The sequence below is a fragment of the Dermacentor silvarum genome, chromosome 1, assembly GCF_013339745.2.
Source record: "Dermacentor silvarum isolate Dsil-2018 chromosome 1, BIME_Dsil_1.4, whole genome shotgun sequence".
NCBI lineage: Eukaryota > Metazoa > Arthropoda > Arachnida > Ixodida > Ixodidae > Dermacentor > Dermacentor silvarum.
The window spans coordinates 10,979,382-11,001,451 of NC_051154.1; the positions used below are offsets into that span (position 1 = coordinate 10,979,382).

A 22,070-nucleotide genomic window follows, 5' to 3' on the forward strand; every position below is an offset into this window, starting at 1 on the left:
TAGTGCGTCTTCCCTATGTCCCGTCCACTTGCACTGCCAAGTTTTTCAAGTAACGCCAAGCCTTCTTGGCTCAGCCTCAGTGTATGGTGCATGATAGAAGAGCGGCACATGTGCAGTGTTGCATATCCAGCCACCCAAGTTGGTCAGACGGTTTTAAACTTGGTTGCCCCTGCACAGCAGCCCTATGCTGTACCCATTTGATCATGGACTACAAGTTATGAAAGAGGTTAGGCATGGTCATACATACCTCAAATTGGGTGAAGTTACAAAAAAAAATTCAAATCGCATTAAAGAAGTCTGCAGAACTAGGGTGTCTACAAGACCACGCCTAAAGATGTGTGTGAGTAAACTTGTTGCAGTGAATACATTCATAGGTTTCTTCGAATGTGCACAACCTTGTTGCATAGCTGTACCGTGGAACATGTGAAAGGGGAAACATTACAACCACGGAATCTGTTCCAATTATGCAAGGTTGCAAGTCTACACGCATAAGCCAATTATGTGTCGGCAGTTGAGTACACATGCTACAAGTTTTTTTAAGTGGCACCACCAACTATGCTGAACAATGTTTGACTGAGCTTGGTCATAGCTTGTTTTTGATCCGACATTCACCTTGAGCGAGCACTGTGCCACCCTGGGGCGCAATCGATCTGTTGATTTCACGTTCTGTTCAGTTGCTGCAATGTCATAAAGTGGCATTATGCAAAATTTGTGACAACGGGAGGGAGAGAGCAGCCAATCAGCAAGCGGTTAACTCCCCAAACGACAAATGACCGGGGAGTTTGCCATTTTTGGCGACACGCTCCTGTCAATTATTTTGATTACGAGCATGTTGCTGTCTAGGAGCAGAATGAGGCGAGAGATGTGAAGTTTGAGCAGTCATCCGCTCGCTAGGAGACCAGCTTTGCATGGCACGTCTGGTGGATTGGATCCAAACGGCAGCTGCGGCTACAGAATGGTTCACCACTTGCCAATTGGCTGCTCTCTCTATCCTGTTCTCAAAACATTTTGCATACTGCCACTTTGTAACGTCCCAGCAGCAACAGAACACGTTTCAAACAAAGTTCTCCGATCGTGCCCCTGGTACAAAGTACCGTAAAAACCCGCGTATAATACGGTTTTTTTTTCTTCTAAATTTTATCATGTAAACTTTCTGCCGCGTATTATATGCGGATCCCAATGTTTTCAGCTTAAATTTGCAGTTTCTGGTTCGTTCTTGCTCACTACTATCATCATCAAGACTCGTAGCGGAGTATGCGTCATCTTGCGGTGGCGTCGGTAGGGTGCTGCTGCTTTCAACGGGCGCCATTTTGACCACGCCAAGAATCGGCACATTCGGTAGTCTATCTCGCACGATGTTGGGACCGCGAAAGTAGTACCCAGCTGCCTTTAAAAGGAAAGTTATTTTAGCTACCGAGGCCATTGGAAATTGCGCCGCAGGGCGGCACTTCGGCGTCACCGGGGGCAGCGTTCACGGCTGGGATGACATCCCAGTTACAACATTGCAACGGCGGCAGATATGCGCATTTGGCCTTGGCAACCCCGTCGCTTCGGTGGCAGTGGCTCCCCTCGCCATCCCTCTCAACTCCCTCGTAGCTCCCCCCACCTGCGACTGGCTCCGCGCGCGCGCGCCGCCACTCCCGTCGGCGCGGCGCCAACTTAGCCATAGAGTTTCATATTACTATAACTAGAGGGCAATGTGGCGCTGCGATCGTTCAACTATCATGGGAATGATGGGAAGTACAGGCTACGGATTGGTATTCTGTTGACTGGCGAACTAGTCTACAGGTATTTTTGTCAGTTTTGGTTTCGCTAGTTTTGTTCCAAGCGCAGTTGCTACAATCCACAGTGGGGCAGTGCGGCGCAAAACTCTCGAGCTCTCTGTATTTGTTTGGTCGCTCGAAGTAGCGATAGGGTTCTTTATTCTATGGCGATAGTGTGCTGAGCTAGCGGCTGGAACGATGCTTGTGTCGCGGCGTGTTGACGAAGCCCTGACGAGAAAGCGACTGCTGACTGCTTGCATAAAGCATTTTGTTTGCTACATAGTTGCTCTTCTACTGGCTTGACAATCAAATTTGATTGAGGGCTTCATTGCACATTACTCGTTTATGTGTTCATTGAAATTGTTGTTTCAGGTCATTTGAGAACACAAACTTACTTGTGGTAGGAAAGGTTGCTGCTTCCTGGCTGTAGTCTGCTGTCGCAAAACGGGTAAGCGCAAAGCCACGACATAACAGTTGCTGGCGCACACTTCAGAAGAAGCGGTACGTCAACATAAAATATAGTGAAGCATGCTCGTAAGAGGCCACAAGCGTCCAAGATAGCACTGCAGCAGATGTGTTTAAAAGTACTCGAAGACGTTCATCAATCGTGACAGCCGATGCAGCCTTTCGAAAGAGCGAGAGAGTTCGCAAGTGCGTCTGCGCAGACGCAAGTGCGTCTGCGAGAAAAGTTCTTTTTCCTCGCGTTCGCAGCGAGCAGGCGTCGTAGCAGACGACACTTGTAACATTTCTCTCAAAGGCGCAACACTTTTCTCATAATACAAAATTTTTATTCCCACAAATATTTGATGAGTATTTTTTATATAAGCACATGCACGGTTGTTATTGCTGTTGTGAAAGTAAATAAATAATTATTCAATGGCGCTAAATCAGGCAGAACGATGCATACCCTGGTGGTAAACCATGCTTCAATCTCAAAGTCATACAAACTTTATTCAATGTATTATGCATTATATAAAACACAACATAAATAAAATTAATTTTTGCACGAAAATGTTTTAATACAGCTTCGTTTACTGCGCCGCATGCAAACGCCACCAGTTTCAAGACAGAAGTCAATCCGAAGCCTGTACTTCCCGTCATTCCCATGTAGGTTGAGGCGATGTTCAGGAGAACCCCCGTAGACACTAGCGCCACTTTTCCCTCTAGGTTTTTTATTTAGAAACTCTATGAACTTAGCCCTTTCCCTGAAGTTTCGTTTTCTGCCGTTGTCGGGAAGTTGGCCGAGACGTCGGCTCGTACAAGCGTGTTCCGGCGCGACGGTGAAACGGCGACCTTGCTATTTGAGAGTGAAATTGCCGCCGCGCGTTTTTTTTTTTTTTTTTTTCGTTTTCTTTTTCTCCGCGTGGCGTTGAGGGGTCTATCCTACGCTTTTGCTCTATCACGCGCCGCCGCGTGATTTGGAGCGCTGCCGAGGGCATTGTCGGTGCGCCTATGTTCGAATTACAGTGCACTAGAAAATATTGGGTAGTGGAAGAAGCGGCGGCCTCGGCGCGAGGCATATTGTGTAGAAGCTCACCAGATGGCGCGCGCGCTCACTTCCCGAGCACCGGCTGAGGGAGTCCGCGGCAGAACGCAGCAGGCGAGTGCGGCGGCACAGAGTTTCAGAATGCTGTGCTCATTTTCCTCATGCCAAATATGTCAGCATGATTTTATGTAAAGAACCCTAAGATCTGTAGTATGGGATGGCAGGGCACGGTTCGTACCTGCAATGTATGTTATCGCGATGCATGCACTTCGTGCTGCATCGACAGAGTGCACATTTAGCATCAAAATTTCACTTTTTTTACCCAGTTGCACCAGTCACAAGTCCCGTTCGAAACATAGAAAATACATTTGTATCGAATAGGATTTACTAGACAGTGACTCTAACCAAGTAAGGGTATGTATTAACCCGACGTTTCGGAGCCACTTCGGCTCCTTCTTCAGTGGGTATTCTTCGGAGGTGGCGGTGTGCAGCGAGATGTTTTGGTGTTGGTGACCTAGAGCGGGGGGTCTTCTTTTCGCCGTGTCTCCAGGGCCATGGACATACACAGAGGGTAGGATGCCCTTCACGCGGTTTATATTACGTCGGGCTAATAAATACCCTTACTTGGTTGGAGTCACTGTCTAAGCCCTAATAAATTTTTCCAACCAATAGGTAATTCTGTCGAAATATTTAGCTTAAAATTTCTAATGAATGCATGCATACTGCTGCATTCTTCTATCATTATGATTTAGGCAAGCGATGAACATGTGCATTTCAGGAGCATATGAGCCGCCTGCAGACAGTTTTTTTTTTTTTTTTCTGTATCAGTCGGTAGGGGGGAGGCACGGTAGAGAGTACACAATACCATTTCACATACTTATGTACAGCGGCTCAACTTCAGATATCTTGAGGTCACCCGACTCTTTGGAATGGTTTAAGGACTTCACAAAAAAGTGCAGCCGTTTGGTAACATGAAAAGCTACAACCTTCACCATCAAAGATTCTGTATGGCTGGCGCACCCTATCCGGTCTTGTTGGTTTCTCTTAAGAGTAATAACATCTTAACACTCTCATGATGCAGCTCCTGTGCACTGAGTGTGGCTGTGAAAAGGTTTTCTTATCTTAGAATAAACCTGAAAAGTCATCCGGTTGGATACAGTAGGCCACCACTGTCTCGCAGCCTGGTGTACTGAGCTGCAGCAAGACTATCAACATCCTCCTTCTTTGGGAGAAGCAATTTGTGGCATTCATCGCACTCCAATTTCAACAAAAACTTCCTGGCAACATTACCATAAATGTAAAAAATGTTTCACTTTTTGCTTGAAAACATGGAGACATGGTCTGGTGCAGGGCCCTGCTTTTGATACCCTGCAGTGGGAATGTTATCAACATCAAGAAGGCATTGGATTATGTCAGTTTTACCAGGCTTTGGGCCTTCTATTATGTCTGGCTCAAGGATTGCTGTAACAACACCAGGCTCAGCATTCCCATTAGCAACAGATCTGGCAAGCCCATAAATACTTAGGCAAGACACACTGCAGTAATGAGAAACTGTTGGGGTATTGGAACCGCTTGACTGCCGTGCTATACCGAAGAGATTTTAAACTGGGTTCTGACTCAGCTTTGAGGTCATTAAGTACTCGTAGCTAACATTATTTGTCATGTAGGTCAGCAACGACAGAACGCTTGCAACTGCGACTGTCAGGCCAACAGCAGTAGATGCGGACAGGAAACCACCTCGACCACCTACATGCAGCTCCCATTCGGTCAGGCACGTCAAAAACGAAAGAAGCTTTTCCACAGAAACAGATTCTGGCCGCAGAGCTTGGAAGTCTGGATCTCATTATTTCAATGATCATCCTGCAACAAAAAATGCCCCGAAATTTATTTTCTGGTATCCACTGTTTACGATCGTTTGAAGATTATGCTGGGGCACTGTCACATACAGGCAGTCCTTGCCATCCGCACCACCATCTGGGGATGATGACTCATGAACGTCGCGACGAGACAAACGCATTCTTCGTGCGTGCAGCTGGGCGCACTGCAAAGCGTTTTCTCTCTGGTCTTCTCTGACGCATTTCCTTTGAGAGGTAGGATGGCAAATCGGGCAGGAGCGTGGGCACCGCGGCGTCGGTCAGCGCCGGTGTCCCTCGAGGAATCCTTACTTCCTCACCGTTGATGAAGTGAACATAGTCGCGCAAAATAAAATGCGCATCAAAGTGCCTCTCCCACACAGTTGGAGTCTCGTAGAGTGGCTTATCTTTGCAGCGAAGATTTCTCTCCCATTGTTTCCGCAGGTCATTGTCTTTAGGCACTCCAAAAAGAGGCAACGTGCGCTCATTTACTTCTCGAAAACCAGAATACCCTCAGTCCCTCACTTGCATCCGGGCGCATAGCAATGCGTATCGCTTTTTCTTCTCTTACATTATCCAAAAAGCGACAACAGGGCAGCATCGAACAGAGAAACGGTCACGCTCGGCACTTTCAGTAGCTTCACTTGCAAAAACACGAAAAGCACGCGGGCTCCAACCGGCACATTCTCCTCGGGAAGAGCACACTAGCGCCCCTAGCGAAGTCTTCGCTCGTGGCTTCACGCTGCCTGTGCGCCCAGCCCTCCGCCTACCACTAACCAATACTTCTAGTTCACTGTAGTTCGAATTAACCGTCGCAAATGCTTTCGCGTTCGAATTACCGGGCGTTTTCGCCCATAGCAATACACATAACTTTGACGGGACCACAGCATCAGTTTGAATTAAGCGTATTCGAGTTAAAGAGAATAGGTTCTCAATGCTTTCTGTGGGTTTTCCTCGCTCGCATTATATGCGGGTGAAAAAAATTTTTTTTTTCGTTATTGCTATCCCCAAATAACACCTCGTATTATATGCACGTCCGTATTATGCGCGGATTTTTACGGTATTATAACTGCAGCACAGACAGACTGCACAGTGGCAGTACATTGCAACATCCGCGGGAGAGACGTGCAACAAAATCATGAAAACTGCAAATGAAAAGCAGGCAGCATCGGCTATATCCATAGCTATAAGCTATGGATATAGCCGGATGATGACAGCGGTGTGCTTTGGATTTAGTTTTACTACAGAGGCAGCCAGCAACAGAAGGCATTCGGTTCTTGTGCTTCATTTGGCACAATTTTTCACTGAAATGCTGTTTTGGAGCAGGATGGCTCAAAGGCAAAACTTTTGGCACAGCTGTTCCACCACTGTGCATCGACTCCACTTACGGCTTGTGAACTGGTGTAGGAGCAGCACTTTCAGGCAACAGCCAAACCGAATAAAGGAACAGCGCCACATCATACATCATGAACTTTAATAAGGACAACATATTTACACAGGTGTGCATACTCTTGTGACACAAAAATGTAAGCCAAGGACAATGAAATTTTGTACATAACATGCCAAAACAAAACAAAACAAGAAATGCTCGAACTAAAACTGCAGTTTTACCAGAAAATGATGTGACAAGTGTTTGAAGGACAGGATTAAAGCAGAAGCAAGATTGTAGTTTGTTTCCAGCACAAGTCAAATCTGAGGTGCTATAGAGAAATGAAAGTACTGGCCCTATTTCCACTGTAAGTTGAGAGGGTGCATACATGAAAACAGTCCAGCACAATTGAATTATTTGGAACAAGGCAGCTAAGTCGGTGTCACTCTGGTGATTTGCTTCGAGACTTTTCCCGGCTTTCATCAATGATCTCGTAGGGTGATCTGTCCCGGCTTTTGCCCTTGCTGCCGAGATGCGATGACTGGGAGCGAGATCGGGACCTGCTGTAAGACCTTGATCTGAAAAATTACCAAATACATTGCAGCCTTGGAAGCTTGTAAAAATGCTACAAGACGAGTAAGGGGTGCGAATAGTAATTTTCAGGACCAAATCGAATACTTTAAAAATGAACTGCAATTCTCATTGATATTCACATCCTAGTATATACTTGCATTAGCAAGTTTCTGTCATTACACTGCATCGCATGGAGTGTTATTAAAAGCACAAATCGAGCATTAGGAGCAAATAGGCAGGCTGTTTACATATGCAGGACTCATTGGAGAGTGCATAGCAGTTTAGTCTACGAAGTCTGGCTCCCCAAGTGACATGTGCTCCACTACAGGACTTCTCATGCTTGATGTCTTATGGACGCCGGGTAGAAATTTCACAGTAGGCGATAGAACTATTCAAAAACTACAGAATATTCACATGTAGAATAACTACTATTAGACTCGAAGATTGAATGGAATACGGCAACATTCGATTTGTTATTTGAATATTCGCTTACCCCTACAAACAAGACAGGTTTCACAGCAATTCAACTCTTGCCAGTGATCTAAAGCACTCAATTACAGAATGCCACTGATATGGTCCTTGTTCATTACGTTTTCCTAGGTATAACATTGCTAAACCCTGGTACGAGCAAAGGGCTCACAAACAAATTAGAATCCCCGTTCTCACAACATTCCCGCTGAATAAGTTGCCACTTAAGCATATAAGTACAAGAAAATTACCAAGTGTAGTGTTCATGACGTAAAAAAAGTCATCGCTGATACCCTACTACACACTTCCTATCATTACCTACATATCAAAATGTGCCATGTTTTCAAACATAACAAACACCTTACAGCAGGCCAGTAGATATTTGGACTTCGTCTGCACAGAGTCAAGCAAACATGGCGGTACTTTGGCCCAAACCCAGACAATACCAAATGTCCCAAGGAAAATCCCAAACAAGTACTAAAGCCAGACGTGCACAAAATACCCCGCCATTTGACTTGATGGGTGTTTCGAGCTTCTAGAGCGGAAAGCGATACAGGAAAAAAATCGCAGCGCTGCACAGAACACATTCTTTAGGCCGATGAAAGCTTTGGGTGGAAAGGGCTGGTCCCATTGTCGTACGCCAAGCCCATCAGCCAGCGCAGCCGCACAAAATCAGCTAAAGTAAACAATTACTGGCATTCGTAACTCACTACGTTTGAACAGGTTAAGAAATTATGAAACTACCCTTGCTCTGAAATTCAGAGAAACGTCGACAGGCAAAACAACACGTGAAGGGGGGCGTTTATAACAGGTGAACTTTATGAGCGCGCCTTTCTGCACACTTCAGCTACATAGCACTGCAATGAAAATGATGATGAAAAAGTAAGAGTTTTTTTTTTCTTTTCTCGCCATGCGTATATAAAATTGACTAGGAATATTTTTGTTGAATGAATGAAACTACGCCTCATTTTATTTCAAAAATGAGTTTCTTTCCCAATGCTTGTTCGCGCCTCGCATAGTTGCACTTCCAATCGCTGCTCCCATAAAAACCCTTGCTGATGTCTGAAAACTTGTCCTGAACCGCTTTTCGCCTGAAGCTTCGCGACCTATTTGGACTGACCTTGGCCCAACCGTAGTAGTTTGTCAACTTTGTGATAAGGTCGCCAGTCGGGCAGTTTTTACCACTGATGGGCTCTCCGCACATGGTTTGCACAGTCTTCCATTTCAACATTTATGAAGCCGTACACTTAGGCTTCGTTGACAGCATGGTAGGACCGTCTGTCGCCATCGCAAGGCATGGTCGTATACCTGAGGCCATGAAGCCAAAGGGAGCGCTGAAATAAAATCATTGCTGTCTACTTCCATATGGCCAGCCTTGCACGAGGTGTTCTGGCATGAATGCCTGGACTTCCACTCGGCATATTCCAGGCTCAGGTTTTGGGCCAGATGTGCAGCCAAGGCAAAATTAGAAAGCACTGGTAGTATCCTGTATACTGCGCATTCTGGTAGTACTGGAAGCAGCGGTTACCATCGCAGCCACGCTTTCTCCAGTTGCGTTTGCGGCAACACCAATGTCTGCCGTTGTAATTGCAAGCGGCCGCGATGTTTTCTGGCGCCTTGACGGAGTATCACCACTGTCAGCCGATTCCGACATTACCATGGCCACCAACGCAATACGCTGCAGCGCTACGCGCCTCGGGCGCGCCACAAAATAAAAAACATGTCGTCCTCCTCTCCAAGCCTTTCTGGTATCCCCGGCGGTCGTCGTGTCAACGGAGGCGACGATGTTGATTGGTCGAACAAGAACCTACGACATCCGGTTAAGTCTGCTAACAGGCACGCGCGCTTCCCTGCTCTACCGTGTGCTGCTCGCTTGTGTGCACTTGCGAATTGCTAATTACAGCCCGCAACGCTAGTGCCAAATCGATCGTGTTCCAACAGTCGTGCTTAGCAGTCTGATTAGCTACGCGAACAGAGTCCGACAGTGTTGGCCTTTCTGGATGTGCGCGCAACACAGGCTCCACAACGGCACGGCAGCAACAGCAGATAGCAGAGAAGCGCTCAGTCGCGGCAAAGACTCGTCCACGTTAACGGCACGGTAACTCGCCGCACGCCGTTTGCCATTGCGAACGACGAGATTTCCTTGTCGTAGAGGATGAGACCAGGACCCATTTGTGCGGCAGACTCACCGCCGCGAGGCCTCCTCCGGTTCACTTTAAAGCTAAAGCGGACGGCACTTCGGAATGAATCGCCGACGCTCACAAGCCACAATATTTTTTTATCGTTGTTGCTTTTTTGCAAAAATTGTACAAGAAAAGAAGGAAAATACACTGATATTAGCAGCACTATCGGCTGCGATGCGAGCACAGCCGAGCCGGCCGTCTGTAGCCGAGCACTGCAGCTGAGCTCAACAAGTATCAGAGCTCTCGTTCATGTTCAACGTTCCACAGTGGATATTGTTTTTCATGCAATGTACAATTTATGCATCATTTTATCTAGCGGAAATTATTTTGCTTGGAGCAGAAGCTGCAGCCAGTGTTTGCATTGCCAGTGGCGGAGGCTTTGTGGTCATTGATTGACCCATCAATCGTGCGGTGCGCCGGCTGAACTGCCGTCTACTTTGGATACCTATCGCACAGCAGACGTTCACAGCACTGGAGGCCGTCGGTGTATTTGCCGCCAGCGTGGGCGTGCCTTAACCGGAAGTGGACAGTGCTTTATTTATCAATACTGCAATCCAATAATGCATGTTGGCGATGATGTCGCGCGACATTTGGAGGAGCACTCGGCAAGAAGGAGAGACCAGCCGAGGAACGGAGAGCAGCGAAGGAAAAAGCGAAACGATCGAGGGCCGTGTTCCATCATCAAACGCAGGTAACTCCGCTATTACGGCACCACTTCAAAAAATTCTCGCGGCTACGTGTTCGTTGTGATGCTGCAGTTGTGCACGAGTCTACACAACTAAATTTTGACCTCTGGGTGGTTTAGGGGCCCTTTGAGGAGCACATGGCTCTCCAAGGGGACTCAATTATACTGCATCTGACCACTACCAAAGCTACGGAGTGTAAGCAAGCCGCATGCTTGTGCAAACCGCTTTGTAATTGGCAGGGTTGATATAAAAAAATTAATTATGGGGTCTTGTGTGCCAAAACCACGATCTGATGAGGCACGCCATAGTGGGGGAGACTCCGGAAATTTGGACCACCTGAGGCTCTTTAACGTGCACCTAAATCTTAGTAAGTACACGGGTGTTTTCGCATTTCCCCCCCAATTGGCAGGGTTGAGACATTGGCACGTGTCACGTCAGAAAGCCATGTTTATTCCACTTCGCATGTGCGTCGTATGCATTGTAATCGTATCGGTAAACGCCAGCAACTCTGGTTAGAAATTAACATGGCAGCATCCATGCAGAACAGACCGCCTGCTTCGACCCGAACTTGCGCTTGCTACTCGTGCACTGCGCCAATAGCAATAAATGGTGAAATCAGCCATCGGTTTGTTTCATCTCCCACTGAGGACGAAGCATCGGGTACGTTTTGACATTAGCGAGATGAGGTTATTTCTTTTGCCACGCCTGCTAGCCTAATGCGCCTAAATTTGGTAATGGTTCATGAAAATAGCACAATATAGTTACGAAACCATTGCTGTTGAAGCGTTAGGACACAAATCTGAAGCAAATACAAGCAGTTTGGAACTTGCGGGCCACACAGCGCACGACGACTTCATAGGTTGGAGGCAGAAGGCACTCGCTTCGAGCGGTACCGCCATGTATTGGACTCTGGCGTTGTCTGCCCGAATGTGCGCTCTTCGTCATCTGGATGCTCTTCGTACCTAGACGGACGGCAGAATCCGTGTCCGCCGTGTGTGACCAAGCTTCACAGAGTGTTGTCATGACTAAGCAAAGCAATTGCAGCGTGAAGCAATGACATGGCAGGCAGAAGCTGGGTCAGTTGATGCAGCTAATCGACGCAGTGAAAGTTGACTGCAACAAATACCGTATTGACTGCCACCATATCACTGCCAGCTAAACCCAATAGAACTGGTTTGGAGTGATATTAAGTGGTTTGTGGCTTCCACAAACCAAGTCTACAAACTGAAAGAACTTAAAAAGCTTATTGCGGACACCATCTCACAAGTGAGTGCACAGAAGTGGAAAAATTACCTTAAGCATGTCATCGACAAAAAGGACAAGATGAGGGAAATGGACCACATTCTTGACGAACTTATCGACAACCAGAAACAGGTCGTTGTCAGCCTCGGGGAGGACACAAGTTCCGATGAGGATGCTAGCATGAACGAGGAAGACTTTGGGTGCCAGGGATTGTTGTGAATACCCGCGACACAAGGGCAAAAGTAAAGTCCTTTGCAGGAAACCCCTTTTGTTACTCCGAAGGACCCTTGGCAGAAAGGAGTTGCGCCAATGACACATAGCACTGCAATAACCTTTTTAGGCAAAACTCCCGGAGTTGGAAAGGTTGCTGGTCTTCCTGGAGATTCTGTCGGATCGAGTTCCGAGCTGCTACCAGGCATGTCCAGCGTCAACAATTCATCCGCCAACGCCTCGTGTGTGTGGGACAGACCACGTGGACACCCGTGTTCTTTACGACCTAAGAAAGTAGCGAGGGCGAAGCGATCGCCAGTAATACAAAAATGCATTTGGCATCGCAGACTGCAACACAGTGCAAGTTTGAGCTGCTGGGCGTCGACACGAAAGAGGACGCAAACCACAGCGGAACCAAGTTTGCCATCGATGTGTCCCGAGTGCGGCAAGTAAACGGTGACGCTCTTGAAGGACCCCGGCAAAGAGTACGGGCACTGTGCCAAGCTTGTGCTTGAGTGCTCCACATGTGGCATGCGCAAAGAGCGATTTTCTTCCCCCAGAGTGCCTGGTGATGCCACGATAATGCCGTTTGAAGTGAACGTCCAAGCAATGAAGGCCATGCAGAGCATTGGTAAGGGAGCAACAGCCCTCTCAGACTTCTTGGCTGCGATGAATATTTCTCATCGTGGCTCGCACCAGAAGACCTACCAGGGCCATATTAACACAATGGTTTAAGCATGCAGCAGTGCTGCAACAGATTGTGAGGCCGCTAGTGTGGCCCAAATCAAGGAACTTTACAGTGACTTGGGCAACCCACCAGAGAACATCAATGTGATCTATGAAGGAACCTGGCTGACACGGGGTCACAGTTCGCACGTTGCTGTTGAGTGCATCATTGAGATGTACACCAGGCTTGTGGTGGACCACAGCGTGCTGTCGAATTTTTGCTTGGGCTGCTCACACGGTCCAAAACACAAAGAGCAAGGGTACGTGGCTTGGCATGCAAAGCATGTACCAGACTGCCAGAAAAACATTGACTGCATGCCGGGCAAATGGATGTGCAAGCTGCGTTATACAACAATGTTCTCTGGTGGTGACAGCAGGACATTCCACGCCTTGACCAAGCAAGCTGTGTACGGATTTATCAAGGTTGACAAGAAAGACTGCATCAACCATGTGCACAAGTGCATGGGAGCAGCCTTGCGTGGGCTGGTTGATAAAAAGAAAGCCCAAGGTGAACCACTTGGCTGGGCTGTGAGAAGTCAAGAATGACGTGCCAGGCATGAAGAAGACGACATATGGCACAGGGTAGCCTCAACTGGCAACTGATGATGCACCCAAGCATGACCTTTGCCCTGACTGGCTAGAATCCTGGTGCAGTTACAACCAGGCTGTGGCAAAGGGAAAGGACCCCCAGCACACAAAAAAAGCCTGCTCAAATTCGTGTGCGAAGCTTTGGAGCCAGCCTTCAAGTGTCTGAATGAGGAAGCCCTCATGGATCGGCGCAGCGACGGCCTGAATCAAAATGCCAGTGAGAGCTACATTCCGCGATCTGGGATCAAGCACCAAAAACTAAGCACGCCTCGCTGCACAGCGTGCAGAGGGCAGCAGCTGAAGCTGCCGATTCAACCAGGGTGCGACGAGAAGTAACATTGCAATAGCCAAGAAGCTGGGCTACAGTGCCGGCAGCTGTATAGTGCGCCGAAGCCTTGAGAAGGATCATCGGAGGCTTCACATGTCGAACAAAGATCACGCGAACAGAAATACTGTGACAAGCAAGCTTGCAAAGAGGCACAAAAAAGCAACAGAATCTGCCTACAGTCCTGGGCAACTATAGGTTCAGGTGTGACCTGTGCTGAATGCACAATTGTGCGAGTGTGCAAAAGATATTTTTTGTTAATTTGAATTCTAGGATGTTATGTGCCAAAACCATGATATTCTTTATCAATTTTGACCACCTGGGGTGCACTATATCACAAGAACATGAACTTTTTTGCATTTTTTTTGCAAAATGTGGCTGTCACTGCTGAGATTCAATCCAGGATTTTTTTTTTTTTTTGTGGCCATAAACTTTCTGCTAAAGGCAATCTGTTGTGGCCATGAACTCTGCACAACTTTATTTGCACAGGGATGCCATTTGTGTGCCTCCTGTTGAACAAGGAACTAAAAGAAATGTGAAGTGGGTGGTGCTAGCTTTCTGGCATTGCTTACAATGACAGTGCATGTTACAGCAAGTATCTCAGTGTTATTTTTGCACAGTGGCCACATATATATCCTGAACTTGTTGCTGAAGGACAGTGCAGTGATGTGATTGGCGAAGGCCGTATTAGTGCAGCTTCTTGGAGCAGCCAAATGTGAGGTTTGGAGCAGAAAAAAAGCTTTTGGAGCATCTAAATGCATATTTCCAAGCGGAAAAATTGCCTTGGAGAGACATAAGAGGGATTACAGAAGGAGGGAGCCCAATTCAATGGGAAACAAGCACATTTTTACGAAGAATTATTTAGCTCAACATGTTGTGGCGCTAAAACATGCGAATCCCATGCATGATGAAGTAATGACGACAAAACTACATGATGAAGCTGTGATGACAATAGTACGATAGTATGACCACAAACCTCCAATCTTTACTTTGGCTTTCCAGTTTGCAAGAGGCTAAGCGCGCTAAAATGGCAGGAACTGTGCACATAGAGACGGAAATTTGGGGAACCCAACCACGGCAGAGTGTTAGGAGTGCGCAATGCTCGCTCGCAAGCTACGCCAAATGAAAACAGCAAAATGGCAGCATTGCAATGAAGAGAAACAAGACTCAGTAGCCTGTGCGAGTTTGTCCCCATTTGCCAAAGTTTTCAGCCATTACACACCCACAGGAAAGTCACTGCGAAAAGGCTTTGCTGCACCAGCAGAACGCTCGTCCATATAGTGTTATTATGAAAGTTGTGTGCTCTCACCTCTTAGTTTTGAAAGAGGCATTTCAGCAATGGCCGGAGCCACCACATTTTAGGCACGTAGCAGCTCTACTCTTGCACCCACCTTTTACGTCCTCCATGTGCACAGGACGAGTACGTGTGATGAATGATGTTGCTTGCTAGATTAGTTGGTTTTTAAAATAGCAGAAAACACCTTTTGGAGCAGCAATCGCACCATTGCGCTTTGACTAAATTCTTTGTCTCTTGTTTGCCGCCTTGCAAAATGGCGTCGGCGGCGCGGCGCTATTAGCGTTTTCCCGCGATGCGGAGCACTTATTGGCCAGAGCAGTGCATTCAACCCGCAGGTTAAAGCACGCCTGCCATTGGCCGCTGAGCGGGCGGTGCCGGCCCCCTCCGTTCGATTCCGCGCCCGCCTCGGCCTTGCGCTATCTTTTAGATTATTTCCATAGTTTTTTTTGTGTGTTTTTCACTAGTTCCGTGGCCTTATCTTCATTGCTGCATGCGATGCCGGCAATGAAGCTCGAGAGAGTGCAGATGTTCAGTGCGCGGAAGCGCGCTATGCGGCTTGTACAAGCATCGAACTTCCGATCTGCTGCCAGTGCCGACTTCGTAGACGCTTCCAGCAGCGGAACTGTGCTGTCGCCAGTCGAGAATCCGACTCATTGAGTGTGCCTGGAGCCGCAAGCACACCGAGTCGAGATTGCTGGACCCAGCTTGTGTTCTGAACCGGTGCCATCGAGCGTGAGGAGACCGCCGACCATTCATCTGCAGACACGTTTTCTGACTAAGGAAGAGATCGACGCAAATGCGAAACGTCGTGATGCCATTCACGCTGAAGTCTGCTCTATGCCAGCAACCTGGAGGAAATTTGAACTAATGAAGCCAGCTCTTACACCTGCAGTTACACCTACAAGTGAGGGCGAACATTTTTCTCTCGTTCAGATGGACGTTTTTAGCAGCTTGCTAGGCTGCACAGTGTGCAAACATTGCTTAAACGATGATTTGATTGTGCGAGAGAGTACCAAGCTTGGACTGGCGACAAAACTCAGTTGTGTGCCCCCCTTGCAGCATCATTGAGAGCTCGTGGACTTCACCCCGTAAAAAAGACTCTCAGGCTTGAAGTCAATGTCGGCGCCATAATGGCTATGAAGCAAATGGGAAAGGGGCAAACAGCTCTCAATGATTTTTGGGCCGTAATGAACGTCTCTTACAAAGGTCTGCACCACAAGAGGTTTGAAAAGCATTTAAAAGAGACGTTCAGGGAGCCAGAGGCCTATGCCTTGGATACGTTTTATGCTAATTCTGCCGCAGCAGTGATTACCGCGTATAAAGAAATGGACCCCAGCTTTTGCAAGGACATCACCGTGGTGTACGATGGAACGTGGCACAAGCGTGGGCACACATCTAACATTGAAGTAGGATCCATAACTGACTTCCATAGTTCTCTCCAACCACTGCCTTGGATGCCAAACAGGGCCCAAACCTGGCGATGCAGCATATGACAGCTGGCACCAGCACATCTGCCAGAAGAACACAGATGCAAAATCTGGAAGCATGGAGGTGGAGGCAGGCTCGACTTTTTTGGAGAGGAAATTAAGAAAAAGGGCTTTGTAGCCCCCTAGGATATCTATCAAGGGATCATCACAGTGAATTTCAGCTTCCTACTATGTCCTGGGATTTTTTCAGGCTCTTCCCTCATGAACCACCTAGTTAGACCTCAATAACTCTGGAACTGATCAACACAGCTTCATGAAACTTTGCAGTTCTTATTAGTTTGGTGTGAACATACCCTGAAAGATTCATTCGGTTATTCTAAAAAATAAAAGTTCGGTCTCCAGCGTAGCCTCCCCCCTTAAATTTTCAGGATAGGCTCACAGCAAAGGCATTTGAAGAACCACAAAAGTTTGATGCTGTTAAGTTCACTGGTGCCAATGTTACAGTAATATCTCAGAATTGTCCATATGTGTCCCTTTGCAAGATGAGCTTGCACGGTGAAATTCCCAACGAATCCTGGAAAGGTGGTACCTTGAGCCAAGACGGAAGTGTGAAGCACTTTAGGGGGCTGTCGGCGTGTAACGAGATCTCATGTCGTGGTCAGGCGCAAAGACAGGGTCAAAACAAGTGCAGAATTATCTTTCTGGGGTTTTTTTGTGCCAAAACCAGTTCCGATGAGGCACACCGTAGTGCAGGGCTTCGGATTAATTTTGACCACCTGAGGTTCTTTAATGTGCACTAAAACGCAGGCACCCAGGCGTTTTTTGCATTTCGCAATTTCGCCTCCATCGAAATGCAGCATAATTGATCAAAACCAGTTCAGAATAAACTAACATGATTCAGGATAATGTAAAAGATAAGAATAATCAAGCATTAAGCACATTAATTAGCAGAAAATCTTGTAATGTGATCTCATGTCGTCATGGTCATGCGCAGCGAAGGCTTTGGCTCTGTGCGTGGCGGTTTCCCACCAGTTCTGCCTTAGCACAGGAGTCAAAACGGATGATGGATCGCTAAACACAGGATAAAACAAGATAAACACAAGGGAATCACTGCTTCGCACTTCCCCAGCTTTCATGTCGAGTGGAACTGCATTACCACCGAGTTTACTAAGACCACTGTCCCAGACCGGTACCCATTTTTTTGGTCTACGCGCTCGTTCTTGGCACGCAGCGATCCGCTGGAAATTAGCCAAAGACATCAGCCAAAGAGACGCACCCATTGGCTATTTAAAAATTTTCTAGCTAAAAATTTTGAGCAGGGTACTGAATTTAGTGTTGGTGATTATGCTGTTATCAAATTTTAGTTATCGCGAATGACACACAATATATTGGAAAAACGGGCTTGTGCTGCCCTAAGGAACTTGTTCATTTAAGTACACAATAAAATAAATCTGATAGAAATCCGATCAGTGATTCCAGAGATATTTCTGGAGCAAGCAGCCTCACCAGCCAAAAGAGTCATTTTGAGAAAATGAGCTTTCAAAGTTTCGAACACATATCTTAATGTAAAATGACCCTGCAGAATAACTGGATGTGTCCTTAGGCACTCTTCTCTTTTGCCGCTTTTCCATCTTCTCTCAGAACCGTTTCTTTGCCTTTTTCAGACGCAGGGAATTTATCACAGCAGCCCGTTGGAGCTGCTTCCATAACGGTGCTAGTTTTGGGATCAGGCTCCATCGCTTGGAACTTCCTCTCAGTCACTGGCATAGCGCCAAGTTTTTGCTGCACAGCAGCATGTTTTCTATCTGCTGACGTGATCTCACTGTTTGGGGCCGCAGTCGCTGCGGTTGACGAGCATGGGACACCAGGCACACTGTTCAATTCAGCGCATGTCGGATATAACGATTGAAATTTTGCTTCTGGGAGATTTTTTCATAATAATCGTGAAAATTGGGTTCCTACGTTGCCCTTAACCAAGACAGGGTGAAAAGTTTGCCTACGCGAGTTCGTATTTGCCGCCATTACCGCGCAGTGCATTCCACCCGCGCACCGATTGAGAAAACCATGAAGAACATCCCAAGTTGGTGCAGCGTGCACAAGATGGCGCCAGCTACTTCGCCCCCGCGTCACTGGCGGTCGCGCGAGGAGAGGGTGGAAGAAAGGCGATAATCGAAGGCAACGCCTTCGATTATCGCCTTTCTTCGATTAGGCCCCGAGAGCGCGGAATTGCGCCGCGGGGCCTTTTGAGACGAAACTGATTTTGCAAGAGGGGGAAGAAAGCGATAAGCAAGCGGCACCTGCGCAGCCCTACTCTTCCTTTCCAATCTCCCTCTCTCAGTGAGCGCGGAAATGCACCATGGAAGTGCGCCGACAAAGCTGTGTCTCTCGAGACGAAGCTGCAGATTTGCAAGACTCGAAGTATGAGCTCGCGCAGTGGACGATATCGACGATTATGAAAACCGGGAGTGCCACAATCATCAAGGCTAGAAGCAGTGTCCATGTCGATCAACGGAAAAGGCAGTCTTCGTGAGCCACGACGAAACCCCCATGGGCGAAACCAACACGGTAGTGTCCGGGCGAAACCAACACGGTAGTGTCCGAACTCTAGGAGCACATCGCTACTGACGAAATAGGTGGTGCTTCGACAGGAGCTTCCGAGTGCAAATAGCGCTGCCTCGTTCTGCGAAGAGAACTCCGATGGGGCGATCGTTGGCGTTGTGCAACGGAGGCGACGACAGCAGCAGCAGCAACGACGAGATTGACAATGGCCCGTCTGACACCGACCCCGAGGTTCAACCAAAGTGCAACGTCGTCGATCGAGTCGCGCATTGAATTCATGGACGCTAAATTATAAGCCACCAGTGTTCGCGCAGCAGATGGACGCCATGCACACGGCGGTTGTGAATCCAAAACATCAGCGAAAGCAAGCGCAGATTTCCATTTCAGCGTGCCTAATGATTGAGACGCTATTTAGAGGTATAAATGAAAGTTTCATTTTTCACGGCCTACTTTCTACAACGTTTTTTTTAATCGCAAGTGGCAATTTTGGTTTCAGCACTGCGAAGGTATATGCGGCATTTTTTTTTCGGCAGTCCAGATATAGCGATGATCGGTTATAACGATCGGCTTTCTCGATATCGTTATAAGTGGACTGCACTGTACTTGCAAATGGAAGATGCATTTTTGTTGGAATTTGGTTTTAACGCAAATCTGTATTGCAATGCAATATTTTTAATTATCAAATGACTTCATAAAGTACCATGAAATTTGTTATATCCAGATTTCACTAGTTATCAGTGGCAGTTTATGTTCCGAAACGCACAGGGTTTTCAACGGCATTTCCCACATGGTAAATTCTAAAGCTCGGCACTAGGCAGAAATTGCGTTGAAGCGGGTTATGACCCTAACAAAGTTTTCCTGTACTGACAACCAAAGCAGACATGAAGTGCAACAAATAGCAGGCTTCTGTCTTACCTCCGGGGTGAGTAACTTTGCCTCCTCCTATCCCGTGACCTTGAACGAGATCGAGACCTGCTGTAAGAGTGCCTGCGGCTTCGCCTGCAGAGATGAACGCATGGACGTGGTTGTGACACATGACCATTAAGGCTTTTCGGGAGCTTCTATTGAAACATAACATGTGAAAAGACTATTGCTCTGCATCCAAGGAAACTATTTTGATTACCCTTTGAGATCGGATCACAAGACTAGTGATGCTATTGACGCATGCTGTTTGGGAGCAGCTAAAAATGCATTTTGGAGCAGTAAAATTCACCTTCGTAGCAGGTTTATGATAGCGATTGCAAACTATATTATAGAGCTTTAGCGGGTAAGCTATGTGAAAGCAGTAAGTTGCTGCTGGTTCATAAACGCAATAGAAACATTAAAAATAATCCCCCTCCCCCTTTCACCCTCATTGCACTCCTTACTATAGACTGCGACAAAGCGGTGGTGCCCAAGATGTTAAACATTTCAGTGGCTTAGAAAAGCATGGAAGCACTCAGACATGCTACGTGCAGACTTTGATCAGAGGCATTTTCAGAACATTGAGTGTGAGCTCGCTGCTATAAATGTATCCTTTGAGACTGAGAACTCTGATAAACAGGCATGTTGGCTGGCAGCAAATTTTGTTATGGGCATACCATGCAGCTAGGTTTAACCAGTGGCGCTTAGTATCTAGTGGCGCAAGTTGCTGTTCAGTGCGGAGTCGACCAAAATGTTAGCCATCGTACATCATATTTACAGCTGTGAAATCGGCTCGCCAACAGGGAAGGATAGGCGACAAATTGAATAGCAAAAATTCGTTCACAGCTGCCATGTCTGCAACACTGTGCACGTTATACTACGATCACCATGTTACATTGGTCATACAGGAGAGGAGCGCGAAGTGGCTAGGCGCCAGCGCAATCGCTCGCTACCTGAACAGTGATGCTGTCCCGTCCTACGCAAGCGGTGGGGTGGAATGTATCGAAAATAGACAACAGCCCAAGAATGAAACAGTGGCACTATCCAGGCTTAAGGGGGGACGAGGCAATGAAAACTTTTTATTTACGGGAATAAAGTGATTTCAGTTATGATATGAGCATAACAAGTCGCACCTGCATGCCAAATTTTATCAGTTTCGTGCTATTCATTATAGTTTTACAACACTTAACAGCCTCTAATGGTCATCTCCAGATTAATTCATTACACATAAGTTTGCCAAGATTTTCAGATCAGCATGTTCACAAAGGCCCATTCTGGGCAATAAAGCTGTTGATTTGTTTTTTAAATGGCGAAATGAGCACTAAATTGTTTTTGAACATTCCTCTGCATATTGTCCAACAACCTTTGCAAAAATTTTTTTTACAATGTACAGATAAAAATGGGCAGCTTTGTCGCACTCAATGTTTCAGGATCTTAGTGCTGAAGACAATGATTTTGTCTTCATTCATTGTGAAATGGCACTGGGATGACTGAAAGCAACTGCACAAAAAAAAATGAAAGCTGAGAAAACTAAGTTCAAAGCCAAACTTTTTCACAATTTTTGATGACAGCACTCTAGGAAAGTGCTGTATTCTTGATTTCTATCGTGTATATTGTTATATTTCACAACAAGGTAAATGAAGGTCCGAGGATCCAAAAAAAATTGGATCATCGAAAATTTTGACCAATTTGACCCCTTCAAGTGCCTCCCTTGAGTTAATGGGAAGGCTTGACTCAGTCCCCTGTGAACTTAATGCAGCTGCTGGTCCATGCCATGCTGCTTTCCATGGTGCAGATAAACAGCACTTGAGGCCAAGTTCCGTTTTAAAAAGCCTGAGCAACCCTTTGGACACAGGGTGGGCGCAGATTTCTCATTTTGCTGAAATATAGCAAGGTGTAGCAGACTGCGCCTCTTAGTGCAGTTCAGCACAATTCGCGCAGCAGTAGCATCACTGCAAGAGATTGGATCATTTCGTTTGAAGCATTACAGAGTGTTTCTGACCAGGAATATTTCACAAAACGTTAGACCTGACAGCTCGCAAGCATTTGGGTATGAGAAAAAAAAAGTGGGAAAAATAGGTCACGCTGTTCACATAGGCAATTGTCATCACGTAAAGCATTACAAGAACCCATTGCTAGCATGTACTTGCTCATGGCTGCCTGTAAAATGATTGTAAGCAGCTTGCGTACACAATGCAAGCAGAAAGTGCACGTTTTCTTTGTGTTCACCGTGCACCCTTTATACCAGCATGCTCGTTCCAGGACTGCCTTCATGGGAATGCTTCAAATGCTTCACGGGAAGGCTCAAAGGCTGTACATTTGTCACATACAGTAAAACCTCGGTAATTCGAAGGTCGCCGGACCGCGAAAATTCTTCCAATTAAGCGGATTTTCGAATTAACCGAAATGAAT

General features: G+C 46.8%; 1 protein-coding gene and 1 long non-coding RNA gene across 2 annotated transcripts in view; one reads left to right on the forward strand and one right to left on the reverse strand.

Moving 5' to 3' along the window:
• On the forward strand, positions 1 to 6,680 carry LOC125944452 (uncharacterized). Its single transcript, XR_007466206.1, has 2 exons — positions 1 to 1,117; positions 6,187 to 6,680. It is a non-coding gene; the product is annotated as an uncharacterized LOC125944452 (long non-coding RNA).
• The window catches only part of LOC119456642 (serine/arginine-rich splicing factor 12-like), a 26,816-nt gene continuing 11,305 nt past the window's right edge, over positions 6,560 to 22,070 (reverse strand). Inside the window, exons 5-6 of the mRNA XM_037718471.2 lie at positions 19,671 to 19,754; positions 6,560 to 7,049 (exon numbers count right to left, since the gene is read on the reverse strand). Of these exons, the coding sequence (XP_037574399.1) occupies positions 6,914 to 7,049; positions 19,671 to 19,754 (220 nt within the window). The 3' untranslated portion in view covers positions 6,560 to 6,913. The remainder of the gene's footprint in view (positions 7,050 to 19,670; positions 19,755 to 22,070) is intronic.